Source organism: Haemaphysalis longicornis, unplaced genomic scaffold, assembly GCF_048455015.1.
Source record: "Haemaphysalis longicornis isolate Haplotype H1 unplaced genomic scaffold, Haemaphysalis longicornis Haplotype H1 scaffold_2, whole genome shotgun sequence".
In the NCBI taxonomy this organism is placed as follows: Eukaryota; Metazoa; Arthropoda; class Arachnida; order Ixodida; family Ixodidae; genus Haemaphysalis; species Haemaphysalis longicornis.
The window spans coordinates 131,300,607-131,316,584 of record NW_027526295.1 but is presented as its reverse complement, the minus strand read 5'-3'; the positions used below and the strand labels follow the sequence as shown (position 1 = coordinate 131,316,584).

Below are 15,978 nucleotides of genomic sequence, written 5' to 3'. Positions count from 1 at the left end.
CGCGTTGTGTGGTACAGAAAACCTTGAGATACAAAAAATAGGAGCGGGAGCCGGAGATCACGTGCAGGGAAAGGGAAACAGCAGCCTTGGATAATGGTCGGAGGAAGGCTCTGAGAAAGGGCGACGGGGTGCAGCGTAGGAGGCTGCAGCAGGCTGCTGTCGCACGTGCAGTACGAGTACCCTTGTGAGGGTGAAGGTCCCATGGGGCGAACGGGAGCATTCTGGCAATGGCGAGCGACCGGAACGAGCTTCGGCGAGTGCTGTCTAGTGTTGATGGGTGCGGCCAAAAAATTTAAGGAAAAGTTCAGCAGCAGATCAACGGGACGTTCAACTAGGCTTTCGCATTCTAATTCTTACTAAGCATTACCAGGGTTCTTCGAAAGCATTGAAGGACTCTGGCATTGCCCTTAAGTTCTCGTTTGAAACAGGCGTAGGCGATCTCTTTCAGTTCTAGGCGTTCATACTTAGCCCGTAGTTAAGAGGGAACTCTAAGAGAATGCAGCGTACTTCAGAGTAACTCTCACAGATTTGTGGAAAGCCTTTATTCGAAGGTTACTGCCCGACGCACGCGGCGCTGCCTGTTTCGTCGCTGTTGTCCCCACAGTGGTTGACGCCGTCGCACGTCAAGTTGCTCGAGATGCAGAAGCTGTTGCCGCACTTGAACTCCCGGCACGGAAGCTCCTGCTCGGTATCTGCAAGCATAATTCGTTACGATACGAGCCGTTGAAATGAGCACTTTATCTAAATGTTTTTTTTAGAGCGAAGCTGTATAAGGCCAGGCTCCAGTAGATCGTCCCCGTAGACAGACCGAGTGTAGACCAACTATTTTCAGCGCGGGTACTACGGTGCTATGACGGTTTATATTTGTCCGTAAAAAAATGTCTTCGCAGCAAAGCACTAGAGCGTAGAGGTGAAGCCGACTTTTAAAAAAATCAATGTAAGCTCGGTTTTTGTAAGCAGGCTTTCCAACATTGTGTATTGCGCAGTGCAGCATGCCCATCTATGGAGGGAGCATGGTTACAGCCCCACTTAAACTCCTCTCCACTGCCGCCGCCTGTTCCCGGCGACCCCACGTGTGGCGTCTTTCTCCAACCTGCCATTGCGCAATGCCGTGCGCTCTTCAGTGGCCATGTGTGGGGCGCACCAGAGCCTGCGCCGTGATTGCCACCAATCGTGTGCGTCCTTTGTTTGTGACGTAAAGATCGGGCCACTGTCCTTACAATTCAACATAGCGAATCCCCAATGTAGCTAAATCCCCATATGGCAAATCTCACCAGAGCTCCAGCTTCGCTCTACTTCCCTTTTGACATGGTCGAAGAGCTCAGATTTTTCGTACATCCAGCAACCTGTTTATTTCGGGGGAGAAGAACAGGGCAAGTGGAAACTGTGGGGACCACATTCGCGTCACATGCACGCGTCGTGGATATATGTCGTCGGGCACCGTCGGGGTGGTCACTGCTGTCTCGTTTCTTCCGGACATCAGCGTTTACCCCAATAAATGTCCAATCTCTCTCTCTCTCTCTCTCTCTCTCTCTCTCTCTCTGGCGGCCCTCCTACGTCACATGTTCTAATGCGCCGGCGGAATTAGCTACTACTGTTCCCCACCGCGGGTTGTTAAGAGTCGTGTAGCATCCACAGCACTGCGCTCAGCTTGTCAAATGGACTATAGTGATCATATCGAACAAGCAGCGCGAAAGAGACTTGACAAAAGGATTATGAACGACGACACAGCGCTTAACTCTCAACTGGATTTCACTAGAAAATACAGACGTATATATACTACACTTTGAAGAGCCACGTGGCTTCATATCTTGGCAACCGCGATTACAACACAAGTTACGTCATTGACAGACTGCGCGTGCCAAGTACCACACTATGCGCACCGCGTCCAGAGAGGAAAACGAAATTCACTATCAGCTAATGACACTGAAGGAACACTGACGCTCTTGTCTCTATTTTTTTAAAGACAAGCTTTACAATTTCCTGTACACTTTCAAATTACCACAGGGCCTTCAAAGACAGGGACACACACCCACACTTCGCACAATGCTGAGCAACATGGGAAGGATAATTGTCCCCTTGCAACGAGCGCTTGTGTTCCATGAGTGTTTAGGCAGCGGCTCGTTTGTACGATATGCACGTTTTCGTAGCACGAAAACGGTGTACCAAACACACTACTGCCACACTGCAAGGAACTAACGGCGACACGTGTTTGACCTCGCACCCTATATACTAAGCGGCTCCTGATGTCTTCTTGTCAACGGTGTTGAACACTCGACCTAACTTGTTCGGCGCAAAAACAATGTCCATCCCATACCTCTTGGCTACATTTTTTAATCCATGTGACAATCTGTGTACCTTTGTTGTGTTGGAGAGAACCTCGGCCACGAGGACCACTCGGGACGTGTGCTGGAAAGCGAGCGTATATTGCACTCAATACGTTGGCGGGAGAGAAGAGAAAATGAGATACACGTGATCACCAGACGACGTGAGACGAAGTCGCCCGCCTGAGCGACGCCTAGCCCAGCATTTGTACGTTGGTTTAGCCGGGCAGCCGCGTTTGCCCGATATTAAAGACGGCAGTCATTCACTGCTACTAAACCCAGAAATTTTGTTCTGTCTGTCTGTCTGTCTGTGACTCGATTCAGCCGCCCGGCCAAAGTAAAACAAGGCCTTAGTGACAGCTAAATCTACCAGTCTAAGTCCGGCGTAATGTTCATACTTGTCAGCATTGTTGAAGAAAAACAAGACATTACGCAAATATACGACAACAAATTAATACGGAAGTGATATTAGCAGAGTTCTTTTATAAAAAATCATACATGCTTGATTTTTGCGAAATTAAGTACTTCATCAACTGCAGAAAAAAATTCACTCTGCCGTCGCCTGCGGTCGCCCGCGCCAATATAGCTTCTGGCGCCATTTGAAGAAATCAACCGGCAACAGTTACGAAAGGTTTCGCTAGATAGGTTCCACGTTCTGCTTGGAACGCACGTGGAGGAGTAGGGCAACGTGGTTCTATCAACGTCGAAGTAGGGCGCCTCGATTCAAGCGCGTCTCCGCCGTACGGCTGCAGAGTTGGCATCGAGACACCCGGCCTGGAGCAGTGGAACGAGGGAAATTTAAAATCATTTAAGCAAACCTTTGGCGTCTTTATCTTGGGAGGAGCGCGACGCAAGAGGAACAACATGAGAGTTGAGCGGGGCAGCAAAGGGAGGCATTTACTTGGCAAAAGTCGATAAAGACTATCGTCTTTTGTCGACATTTGCAACGAAAGGAGCAGATACGCGGCCAATTTTTTTTAAACGGATCTTGTCGCTTCTGAAGGGGGCTTCGTTCGCGGCGGCTTGATGGGGTTTGGGCGTGAGGTGGTAGGTGGGCACACCGGGTGCTCGGGCGTTTAAAAGATTTTCTCGTCCCGCGGGTCCAAGTCCAAGCCAGCCTTCTCGGCCAGGAAGGAAGGAATACATGTTTTTCGTCCATCGGGATCAGGTATTGGGGGTGGAGGAGGCCCACAGGGCCGCCGCGACCGCCAGGGCCCGGGAGGTGGGCAGGACTTGGACTGACTCCCCCGGGTCGCGCAACATCTGCTCCCAGAGGCGAGGGGAGGGAACGGGGGGCTACGGGTCTGGGGGGCATTCGCAGAGGGAATGGTAGTGAGTGTCGAGTGCCCCGCAGTCTGGACAGGTAGGGTCAGGGAAGAGGTGTGGATGACTGTGTATCAAATGGGTTTTGTGTGGGAAGGTGTGTGTTTGTAGGATGCGCAGCATGTGGCCTGCCTCCGGAGAGAGGTGTGGGTGCGGCGGTGGGTATCGGCGGCGGAGAAGGCGGTAGTGCAGGGCAATATTCCGTATTGAGAAACCAGAAGAACGTTCTCGGCGGGCGGCCACATACTAGGAGACGTAAAAGCTACCGCTGCCAGCGTGAGAGCGCCTAGCGCCATAGAGTTTCTCACTAGCTTACTATATGCCTAGCGCCAACCGTTTACACCCTAGGCCACACCGGTGCCTCGCTTCCTACTTTCTGACGCGACGGCTAGTACTTCATGAAAACATTAGTCGGAAAGGGAAGCGGGAGAAAAATTCCAGCTTTGTTTACTTATTTCTCAGCAAATAACGCATCGTTGCTCGTCGAACAAAAGCTGAGAGTGATACGAAACGTAGGATTTTTTAGCTAAAACGAAATTTTATTCAGCCTTTAGTGTCCCTTCGAGTAGGCGGCCGCCAGTCGCACGAACAAGATTCTGTGAGGTCATGCAGAAATCGCCACAAGGTGGCTGGGGAGTCGCCAGTGCTTTACATGTTTTCCCTAATATCTAGATCGTTTTTTTAAGTTTGTGATAAAATTTGTATTATCGTCATCGCTAGAAAGCGGTCTTTTTAATGAACCCAACGTGTTTTGACTGCTCATATGGCACTTCGCATAAGGTTATAAAGAAGCAATGGCATTACTCACGATGAAGCTGGCCCTCCTTGATGGCTGTTATGATCAGCTTGAACCCCCGATCTTGCGTAAGCGTGCTCGACTGATCCGAGGTATACTTGAGGGTCACGTAGTTCGACTGAGTGAGGAGGGTTCCCACGTCGGAGATCGGGGTCTCGCAGGTCAGGTCCGCCTGTAGGCACCAAGGAAATGTGAGCGCCCCGGTTAAAAGAAACGCCACCAACCAGTGCACCCACTGCACGCCTGCATATTCCCTACTGAGCAGTTGTTCTCAACCACGAGTATGCCAGGGACTCATTTCGTGCTGGCAAAAGTGGTGGGGGAACCCATGATTCGTGTTAAAATGTCAACCAGTTTGCCCTTCGAGCAAAAGTCGTCCACATACTTATTCAATTGGTACCTTTTGTGTAAGACGTTTTTCATTATGAGTGTCTAATGTCAAGCAATTTGCTCTTGCAGCTGAAAGTCACCAAACCTATATGCAGCCGTTTTTGTGTCCGGCTTTTTTGCGTATCTGCCGTGTTGCGCGAGAAGCCAACCCTGAAAAATTTGCTGCGTGGAGAAATTAAACGTACAAGGCATGCAGCGAGGCCACATTTTTGCTTACCCAGCAAGGTTTTGCAAAAAAGAAGAAAATTATTGGGGGAAGGGGGAAAGGAGACTTTTTAAGAGGGCTTCGCGGATCCCTAAAATCGCCTCGCGGTTCCCCTGGGGTCCGCGGACCCTCATTTGAGAACCATTGCTCTACTACATTCAGCCGTGAAGAAAGATTAGATTAGAAACAAAGGTTATTCTCTTTCATCCCCACAACAAAAAGCTTCACTAGATTTTCAAGTAATAATAATTTCTTATTACCAACGGTTCGCACTAATTACGGTAAAAAAACCTCTTGTTTCGCAGCTGTCACATTGTGGAATAATTTGCCTGTCACTGTCCAATCATCGTCATCTATTACGTGCTTCAAAAAAGTCTTAGAGAGTTTTTTTATTTAATTATGATCATGTTTTGTTCGTATTTATGATGGTTGTTCTCTTATGTTGTCTTATGCTTTTATTTCCTTTGTGTTCTTCAAATTGTTTGTATAACTTTTGGTATTTATTTTAGGATTACTTTTTGAGTGTATGTACATTATAGATTTATTTCACTTGTCTTTTATACCGCGTTCATTATATGATGAGCTCTCACGTCCATTTGCTGCTATTACGAATTTGTTTGTGCATTTATAATCGAGGGTCCCCTTAAGTATGTTGACTCTGGGACCCTCGTCTGTATATCAACATGTTTGTACTGTTTTTTATGAAATACCCCCCCCCCCCTTTTAAAAAAAGAATTGAGCTACTTCCAGTTAAATTAAGCGACACAGAAATCGAAGTGTTCAAATCTTTTTAAACACTTGTGGTATACTTTAATGAAAATATGATGTGGGATAACCATATTGCATATATTATTAGCAAATTGTCTACAGCGAACGGCATTATATGCCGCCACTGTTTTTATCTAATATCAAACAACATGCTTCTATATAATTCATTATTTCTGTCTTTGATTAACTATGGAATTCTCGTTTGGAGTACTACCAGTAATTAAAACTTGCACAAGCTCACAGTTCTGCAAAAACAGGTCAATAGTTTGTGCTGTAACCTTCCTCATCTCTCGCTGACTGCTGATGCTTTTCAAATATTTGACCTTGTTTTAATTAATTTATTGTATATCTATAAGTTATGTCGTTCTTGTAAATTGAAATTAATGAGTAATGACGACGCACTAACCAGGCTTGCCGGATACAAAAAGAACATTGGAGTCTATATAATACCCGTGAACCAGAAACTTGGAGCGTAATGAAGTGCCGCACAAACTACGGGACACAGATGGCCAGGTACTTATTGCATGCAATGTTAAATACTGTTTTCATTAACAGACAAGTCGCCGTTTCAGAGATTTCATTCAGACAGTTGCGTGCTATGATTTGTAAGCCCAATGCACCGTAGTGAGATTTGTTTTCCGGCTCTACCTGACATTTCTAATTGCTCTGATTTGTATCGAGAATTGCGCTGCATTTGTTTTGTACTTCGCTTGTTTCTGTACTAGTGGACTAGTTTTCGACTTGTTTTGTAACTAGCTTTGTAATTCCTCTCGTCGTGCTTGACTTGCTGCTCTTTGTCCAAGGTGGCCAGTGCCCTTCAAGCAGCTTCAATAGCTTTTTTCCTGGTCTTCCTGTGGCAGGGTTGTGAAATAGACTCAATTCAAGTCAACTGCCGCAGGTTCAGAAGAAAGCACTATTTTTCGTACTGACGTGACATGCATACATTACGCCGAAAATCTGTATTGTTGTAAATCCCCCCTCGTCAAGGAAGTTTATACGACAACGAAGCATCAGGCATGCTTAATGGTACGATAAGCATTACATTTACCGCTTATAAAACCCCGGTAATGTACTTTTACTGCTTAACTGGGCAAAAATGCGACACGTCGTAAATATGGCACGCATGGTTTGCATGTCCCTTCATCGCATGGTGAGAATGGTATCCTAGCACTTGATATTTTATCGTATAGATTTATTCATCGTTAATAGAATTCATGCAATTAGCAAAAAAGCTAAAGACAGTGCATAGGGATAGTGCGTTGGTTGTCTTTCAACACCTTAACGATTGTTTTCTTTCACTACTACCAATACTGGCTACTGCCGATTACATTTACGAGAAGAGATTAAAAAAAAAAAAAAAAAAACAAGTGCCAGAGCGGCCATTAACATCACCGTTTTCAGCATCAGTATTTGACAATTGGATATTTTGCAGTGCTCCTTCCCTATTTACTGCGACCATACAAGGTTTTCTTGGGAGAAAATGTCACTCGATCCTCGAAAAAACACTGTGACGGAACGCGAACTTTAAATCAACGCCAGCGTTGTCGGCTGGCTGGGGATTATTCTGAAGCAGCCGTCCATTCCTCCTCCTCCTCGCGCCAGAGATGGCACCTTTGAAGGGGACGCACGAGAGCGACTGAGAGGGTCACGTGAACCCTTCCCGTCACATGGCAGGTAGCGCTCGCTGCTCCCAGCCGGTGCGGGGCGAGGTGTTACGCCACGCGGCTTTGATCTTTCGATCACCCTGGCAGCGCGGATTGACAATGAATAAATGAATACAAGAATGGCATTCTGGCCTGCTGGGGAAACAGGGGAAGAGTAAGGGAAGTAGTAGTGCCGGCGTAACGTGTTCGTCTAGCGAGATGGGTCGGCCTGGCGATATGCCTGGGCAAGTGCGGCCGCTTTGTCCCGTTAACACTGCTACCACCGTTAACGCCCGTTAACTCCGTAGTTGCGCTGTCATTTCTCAACATGGTGTGTGATAGTAGCGCATTTTTAACTAAGACAACAGGAAAACAGCGTATAATGGTGCTGCAAGCGGCAGTGAAAGTGTTTCACGCTAACTTCTTCTTAGGCCTTCTCTCCGCCACTGCCTCAGTGGAGATGAAAAAGACTATGTTTATTTTTATTTCTATTCTTTGCATTTGTGTTTCACGCTAACTTCTTCTTAGGCCTTCTCTCCGCCACTGCCTCATTGGAGATGAAAAAGACTATTTTTATTTTTATTTCTCTTCTTTGCGTTTGGCAGGTAACTGGTGCGAAAGGCTGCAGCTGGGCGCACTTCGCTTACTCAATTTGTGCAGTTATTGGTCATTTACAGGTTTTTGAACTGTGACGTCAAAACAAACTCGTGGGCGGAATTTGAGCAGGCGCTAGGTCGCCTATTACATCAGGAACATCAGTGCACTGAATGTCGTGTGTCTAATTATAGGTGCAAGATATCGCGAATTGTTTTCTTAAGTTACGTCCACATCTGTAGGGATGACTTAGAAAGAACCCCTTAAAATGGACAGACATGTCGTGCTTCCGGCGTAAGAGGTCGTTGAATTTGCCTGCAAAAAAAATTGTTGGCAGCAATTGCGTTATAAATGTGAGAAATTAAGTGCAAACAGCATTAATGCCGGATCAGAGACTGCCGGGCTAGGGCTTTAGAAGTTTTCGAGATACAAAAGCTCTTATTTTGGCAGAACCCCACGCACTTTCAGACACGGAATGCTCATTTTTCACTCAACTGAGAGCGCTTGTTGTGATGACAAGTGAACCTGAACTAAACCATTCTCTTTCTCGTTAACGCAATAGAACTGAATGCGCCTTTTTACAATAGCCAGATTTTCAAAGTTTAGCGCAACAGCCCTTTTCGCACACCTTCTGTTCGTTTCAGTGGCACTTATAGCAGTTAGAAAAATTCATTCAAGGATTAACATTTTGTAGTAACTTTAAACACACCGAGCAGTTCTAGTATTACCCGCCGATCATTCGTACTCGTTACACTGAATGCTTTAACCTGTTAAGGCAACGCAAATATTTCTTTGTACTCTCCTCGCAAAAAAAAACCAAAAAAAAAACCACGTGTTCCAGTCAAGCTAGAGGTTGATTGTACCACGTGATTGGGTTGTGTCTTTAATACAAAGTTACTTGCTTAAATAAATCACCTGTTGGGAACTTCGAAGGCTGAAGCGCGAACAAAGGGAATCGCGTATAGGTGCCGCTAAACTGGCTTTCTTCTCGCAAAAAAACAAGTCAGCCCAGCTTCACTGACTTAACGTCGCGAATGCTGATGTTAACAGCGAAGCTGCCTGGCGTTCCCTAATCGCAAGGCTAAGCTTCATAGAACTTCTTCATAGAGAGCGATTCTTCATAAGCTTCACACATTGGCGGATCCAGAGGGGGGGTCCAGATGTCCTGACCCCCCCCCCTTAATATTTGAATTTATACTCCCAAGATGATGTCAGTTATGAAGATGTCTAGAAGATGTCTAGGAAACGTCTAGTTGATGTTTTTTTTCATTTTTTTATGAAATTGCGAAATTGCGGTAAATAGAAAAGGTTACTATCCTCGTCCTCCTCCTCATCATCATCACTGATAGGAGCTGACCCCCTCCCCAGAAAAATCCTGGATCCGCCCCTGGCTTCACAGCAGATCGATTCCCGCTCGCGCTGCGCTGCCGAAGGCGGCTTCTTCCAGAGAGCACGCCACTTTACCCATTTCCCGAACATTCGAGCAACGACCGCCACTAGCCCGTACTACATGGAGCGATTTCGCCTGCGAATTCGCTGATGCGGCGCCGCTCGTGCGGCAAAACCACCTTTTTTCGTTGCTGCGGCGAAGTGCCAAACATTTGAAGCGTTCGAGCAAACGCCGCTCGTGCGGCGTGTGCGGCGTAGAGGGGCCGGACCTGCGGCCAATAGGAGCACAGCTCGCCACCACTTGCAAGCTTGGAAACCAGATGGCGTTGCTTGCATGAGCGCGACAAAAGCGCCGGCACACCAAAACGTTTGTCTTCTCTGCTGTGTGTGCGTATATTGATAAAGAATTGGCGATTCTTATATAAAACCGCAAATAAACTTATATTTACCGCAAACCAGGCAGAAACCACTTGCCAAGAAAGTAAAATAAAACCACCCTTGTTAAAATCACAACAACCTTTGCTGGTGGCAAACTTAATTCAGTCTGCAAACAAGGCGCATCTGAAATGCGAAAATCGCGGCGTTCGCAGGCCCAATGTAGACGACAATTCCAGGCATTGCGAACTTCGCAAGTGCGAATGTTCGTTCCAGCGGATTCGCAGGCGAAATTCGCTCCATGTAGAACGGCCCACTCGCACTCATCTGTACATGCGCGCTCCTCTGAAGCGTCCGTTGGGGGCGCACTCGCCAGTTGGCTGACTCCTCTCCTCCTCTCCTTGACTCCGCCCACCTGCGCTCACCACCTTGGCTCCGCCCAAACGCTGCCCAGTATGCTGCGGCGCTTGCTCTCCCCCACGCGAAGCTATGTCCTCTCCACATCGCTGCGCCCGCGTTTCCACGTCTCGTCCCATGGAAGGCTCAAACAACAGCTTCCCTGTTAAAAACGTGCTTTACGTGTTTTTCAAACAGAAATTCCTTATTTTCCTCTCGAGTCTTATTCGTCTTATACCTGTGACACACGGAAACGCTAGATCTCCTTTAAAATAAACCCCCTTCCCCACGACAAAATACATTTTGTGGGAAGGAGTGGTGCTCCTGACACACAGTAACCCCCGATCTCCGTTATGTAGTTCCCGTAACTGACACATCATTAAAGTGGCGCTAGAAGTTTTGTGAAAAAAGCATGCACAATAACAAAATTAAAGTGCGGCTAACAGATCTTCGTTATTATTGAAAAGAGTAACTGTGCGTTTTATTGTTGTCTAGAAAAAAATAAATGTATAATTTCACATGTTTGCATTAAACAGCAACGATGTTGTGCTGTTTTAGCCTATATATGTTCTGTATGTTCTGTGCCTAATCTGGCAACAGTGGGCAGATGTTTACAAAATACATTACGATTGGGCCATTGGGCTTGTTTGGTGCAATTTAATTTCATTGCAATTTTAACAATTTATGAAAGTATTATTAAATCGCATTTGGTCTCAATACGTTCTGAGAAGCTTATGACTTGCAAGCGCCTGCTTATGAGGCTGCGCCGCTAGCTTCTCCTTTTCGTCCGGGAAAGGAGACAGGCGAACGAACACCCCTTACGGGAAATGCCCGCATCGGTGAAGGAGATTCTCCTTTGTCGTGTGTCACCGAGGCGAACGCCGTTTCGGTAGCAGTCCTTCCCTGCAAAGGCCTTTTAGGCGCCCGTGTGTCAGGGGTAGTTCGTTTGCAACATGTTATGAGTTAAAGTACGTCGTGCTTTGTACCATGTGCTGTCCTGTTGCGTGGGCGCCATCAAAAATGACCAGGTGTTCGTTGCAGTCCAGCGCCAGCCTGTCGAAACGAAGCTGCAAGCGTTGCACGATAGAGCGGGTCTGGAAGGTGACGGTGCAGTCCGGGTTTTGGTCTTCTTCGGCGGTCAGCACAGCACCGTCGATCTGCTTGTACAGAGGAACGACCGTCCGGTGTCCACCGCAGAGAGACGTGATATTAACTGGAAGTAGGAAAAGAAGCGCCACGTTCACAGCGTCTGCGAATAAAAAATGATCCCCCACCCAAGAAATTGCAAATTACCAGCCCTTGAAGTCGGTAACCGTGTTGACAGCAACCCCTTGGACACGGGAGTGATTATGAGCGCTCATAAGTGCCCTTTGCTGTCTCAATGACGAAGGCGTTTTTAACCCGTATAAATCCGCGGTTGTGGAAATTCAGCATACTGGAAATTGGAGTACTGCTCGCACTTCCCGCAGCGTCTGATCTGCCATTGAAAATTGCGAGGAAGCATGCAGGTGCAAATGTCTTATGCATGCGCTACTGAGCCTATATACCAAAATGCAGCAGTGGAGTGTGGCGGCTACAACACAGTCTCTCTCTCTCTCTCTCTCTTCAAGCTTTACATGCAAAATAGGGTTTGTGTACTGCCAGGGAATAAGCAGAGCACAAAACGTTCGATAACGCGAATTTTCTCTGGCCGCATGGCTAGCGTGCTTTGCAGTCGATTTAACAAAATGCTGAACAGACAAGTTCATACACAGCAATAACAAAGTAAATATGACAGTTGAAGCCTGTATACATTATCCCATTTACGCCATCACATAAGTACTGACACTCGTAAGCGCCATATTTGGGCGCGTGTCTGCTTGCTTCGTTGCAAATGCCGTCAAAAGACGCCTGCGGCCCCTGCCACATAATGCCCTCTCCTCTTCCCCTGCCAAAACTCACGCTCCTCTCCACCCCTCTCACTCTTCCCGTGATGAATGCAACGGACGTTTCCTTTTTACGGCAAAAGCCTCAAGTATCTCATTCTGTGAAAAAGCGCCGTAGTTGTGTGGTCAAGATGATGGCCGCCGCTGTAAGGAGTAAATAAATAAAACACATGCGAGATGAGGGAGATTGGAACCTGAGTGTGCACAACGCCAGCCCAGTGCTCAACCGACTGTACTATTCCAGCACTTTTTTCTTTCTATGATACATGGGAAATTTAAGCACACTCACGATCACACATAACGACTAAAACACAATACAAGGTCTAAGAGGCGTCGAGGAAAGTGTACCTAGTCCAACTAACTGCGGTTTGTCAACATTCAAAACTCAGGCAAGCACACACGCGTCCAAAAGATAGAGCCACTCCGGTGAAGCACTCTGCGCCGCAATAACACGTCTCCTCATCAACGCAGCCAGCGCTCGAAAAATGGACTAATACCTGTGCTACACGGCCGTTTCAAAGACCTTCCGAAAGCCTTTGAACCAATTGTCTATCGAGTGCCCCATTGCAAACACATAAGGTGAGTTTCCAAGGGCGCATTCAACTTTTTTTTTTAAACCGATATGCCGTCTGGATCGCCATGTATATGTGTGTTTGATTTTCAAAATCCCTACATGAAGGCCAAGTACCAGATGAGTGAAGGGTAGGCAGAGTCAAGCCTCTTTATAAGACTGGTAAAAAGCAGCACATCTCCAATTATCGCCCTATTTCGTTAACGTGAACTACCTGTAAGCTTCTGGAGCACATCATTCATACGTATATCTCTGAGTTTCTTAGTTAAGCACAACATCCCAACAAAACACCAGCACAGTTTTAGAAAAGGTTATTCAACCTGTATTCCATTTGTAGAGACAATACACGATTTTGCAACTTCAATTAACAATTGGACTCAAACTGATGTCATCTCCACGGACTTCGCAAAAGCATTTGACAAGGTCTCACACAAAAAATTACTTTTTAAATTCGAGAAAACACTTAAAAATCCGCGCCTAATAAAATGGATAGCAGACTACCTTATCAACCGTAAACAATTTGTTGATTTTAACGAATACTGTTCAGACGAGGCAACCGTTGACTATGGGGTCTCACAGGGTACTCTTCTGGGACCCCCCTTTTCCCCTCATTTTTATCAATTATATTGTGAATGAAGTTCCTGTAAAAATCAAGTTGTACGGTGATGGCTTTGTCATGTATTCTGAGATATCCAATGTCACTGATCAAAACCTTCTAAATAGTGCTTTTCAGAAAATTATTGAGTGGTGTGATTTATGGCAGATGTCGATTAACTCCGATAAAACACTATTTATGCGAATAACTCACAAGAAAAACCCCTTACTATTTAATTATTCCACCGCAAGCTTCACCCTTTCTGCGGTAACTAACATTAGGTATGTTGGCCTCTGCATTACAGGTCCGGCGAAGACCACTAAAAGTCCATGTAATGCCAAGTCCCAAACTCAGTAGATGTCACGTAAAAGCTTGTCAGGCTCGAAAAAAGTTGCGGTGCTAACACTTTATTCATTTATTACTGGCAGAGAATGCTTTGAACTTCATTTGAGACGTAGTACTGAACCCTTACGAGGCCGCGCGCTAACCGAGCGGTATACGGCGTCGTAGCAATGAACTGACTTCTTCTGAGAATGCATCGCGAAGCGTCTGCGCTGAACTTATCTCTTCGCAGCAAGTAATGTCAAAATGCGCTTCAGAGGGAGTGGGCCTGGCGGTCGGATGACGGTCTGTATAGCGTTGGGTAGTGTCGGGGGAGAAACAGCGATTACGCATCGAGGTCAGAAATCTGACACGCACCGTCCTTATGCGCACCATGCGAATGCGGCCAAAGACGCTACTGTTGTTTTTGCATGCTGTTGGCGCCAAATGGTAACATATAGGCAAAACATCCTGTTCGGCTGCATGTTCGCCGCTTTGCCGCTATCTTGGGATCGACACTGGTCTCTTATTTTAATAACCTCCCCACTGTCCCAGCCTGTCGTCAAGACTTGCCTTCCCCTTTTGTACATACGACAGCGAGGAAGCAAGCGCTGCGGCCGTATTTCAAGACCAGCCCTCTGACCCGGCTTGGCTGAAAAAAATGTTGAACCCCTTTTCTCACCCTTTAGTTGCATTAATTTAATTTAATTTCGAAAACGAAAATTTTGTCTAATTGAGCCTTTAAGTAATGGGAGAATAAATACACTTTCCAAATTTCGAGCACCTAGATTCAGCGGTTTTTTAATAACAGGCTGATTCTTCAAATTGATTGATTGTAGGGTTTAAAGCGGCGACGCGCCGTAGTGAATAGCTCCGGATTAATTTTGACCACCTGGGAATCTTTAACGTGCGCCGAAATCTCGTACACACGGGCGTTTTTGCTTTTCGCCTCCATCAGAAAAGCGGACGCCGCGGCCGCCGTGGCCGGGAATCGAACCCGCGTCCTCGTGCTCAGCAACACAACAACGCCTTAGACACTGAACCACCGCGGCGGGGGTCTGATTCCTCAAAACGATGCGTTTGATTTCATTACAAGTTAAATTTGTCAAGGTCCAGAAATTTGTTTCTAAGCATTTGTATCCGGGGGAAAAGGTAGTCTTTAGAATGCTATCACTGTATGAGCCTACGCAATACGGCACTCGTGAAAACAGGCTTACATTTTTAACATAGTTAAATGCGGAGTTTCAGAAAATGCTGACAAAATTTCAGGTGTACCAGTATGAGTATTGTTTAGAAAAAAAAATCATTAAGAGCATTCAGGGTATTTGTAAAACCGGATTTAACCTAATGGCCGTCGTTGGGGGTGAAGTGCTCAAAATTTCCAATTTCCTTTTTGGGAGCTGTATGAGTTACAAAAAAAAAAAAAAAATCGGTAAGTTTACGGGCCAGCGACGATTTAGTAACTTAGGAAAACATGTTATTTTTCCAGATTTTTGTTAGTTCTAAATAGGAGACAAATTTCTCAACATTCAGTATTCTTTTTTTAGACATTCATGTGTGCACATGCAATCTTAAGCTGCAAAAAAAAAAAAAAAAAAAAGCTTACACGGTTTTCCCCCTAAGTGAACCATGAGCGTACTTTCTCATTTGTGCCGTCATTGTTTATCTATCTATTCTCTGGTTGCTCATCCCATTGTTTATATATGCGCTTATTTTTTCGTATTTTTCAGCCCCTACAAGGAGCACAATTACGCACATTATTCCGCCGTCGTGAAGCGGCGTTGCGCGAACGGACAAGGCTCCATATACACGAGCATACTCACAGTTCTGGTTCGGTTCCGCGGAAGCACCCTGCCTCCAAAAAAGGGCCCAGAACATCAGGAGCTGGAGCACGATAGACTGGCGGCATCGCCGGGCGCTGCCCAAAGCCGCGGCCCCCAACAGCGGCGTCGTCGTCATATTGGTTGTTCCTCGCTGGCGCACAGCCCTATTCGACCCCTCTGCTCGCGTCCACGCGTCTGAGCGACGGCGTCTCACACAGCATCTATGTCATAGTAGCCGACGCCTTCCAGGAAGAGGTCACAAAGAAGAGCGACGGATAAGCAGCAGCGTGGCAGTCCGCAACGCCCGTCGACCTTGTGTACTATGCAGTCACAATCTCTTTTGTTTATGTACGAATCTCTCTCCCGGCTGCTGCTCCTGAGCGCTCATGCGGATCAAATTCAGCATTTTTAAGTGCGGAGCTAGATTCAGCATTTCTCACTGTAGTTGACGGTAATGTGTGGCGCGTAACGCGGAAGGCGTTAGTAATACATGTAAAATGCCTAGCGCTCGTGAGCGCGTGCCTCGCGGTGACTGCTCAG

The 15,978-nt window shown here is 46.6% G+C and overlaps 1 protein-coding gene across 1 annotated transcript; it reads right to left on the bottom strand.

The window, feature by feature from the left end:
* Positions 1-523: 523 nt before the first annotated feature.
* Positions 524-15,667, bottom strand: LOC144169229 (uncharacterized). The gene is made up of 4 exons (XM_077698284.1): positions 15,439-15,667; positions 11,190-11,416; positions 4,456-4,615; positions 524-692 (listed from the first exon to the last, which is right to left on the bottom strand). Exons 1-4 carry the CDS (start codon positions 15,572-15,574, stop codon positions 553-555), a joined length of 663 nt encoding a protein of 220 aa, XP_077554410.1. The 5' UTR covers positions 15,575-15,667; the 3' UTR covers positions 524-552.
* Positions 15,668-15,978: the final 311 nt, after the last annotated feature.

Coding starts and splice junctions, on each gene's coding strand:
- LOC144169229 (XM_077698284.1), bottom strand. CDS start 15,574: ATGACGACGACGCCGCTGTTGGGGGCCGCGGCTTTGGGCAGCGCCCGG. Junction 4,616..11,189: donor ACGCAACAGGACAGCACATG/GTACAAAGCACG, acceptor TGGTGCCTACAG/GCGGACCTGACCTGCGAGAC. Junction 693..4,455: donor CAAGGAGGGCCAGCTTCATC/GTGAGTAATGCC, acceptor TTATGCTTGCAG/ATACCGAGCAGGAGCTTCCG.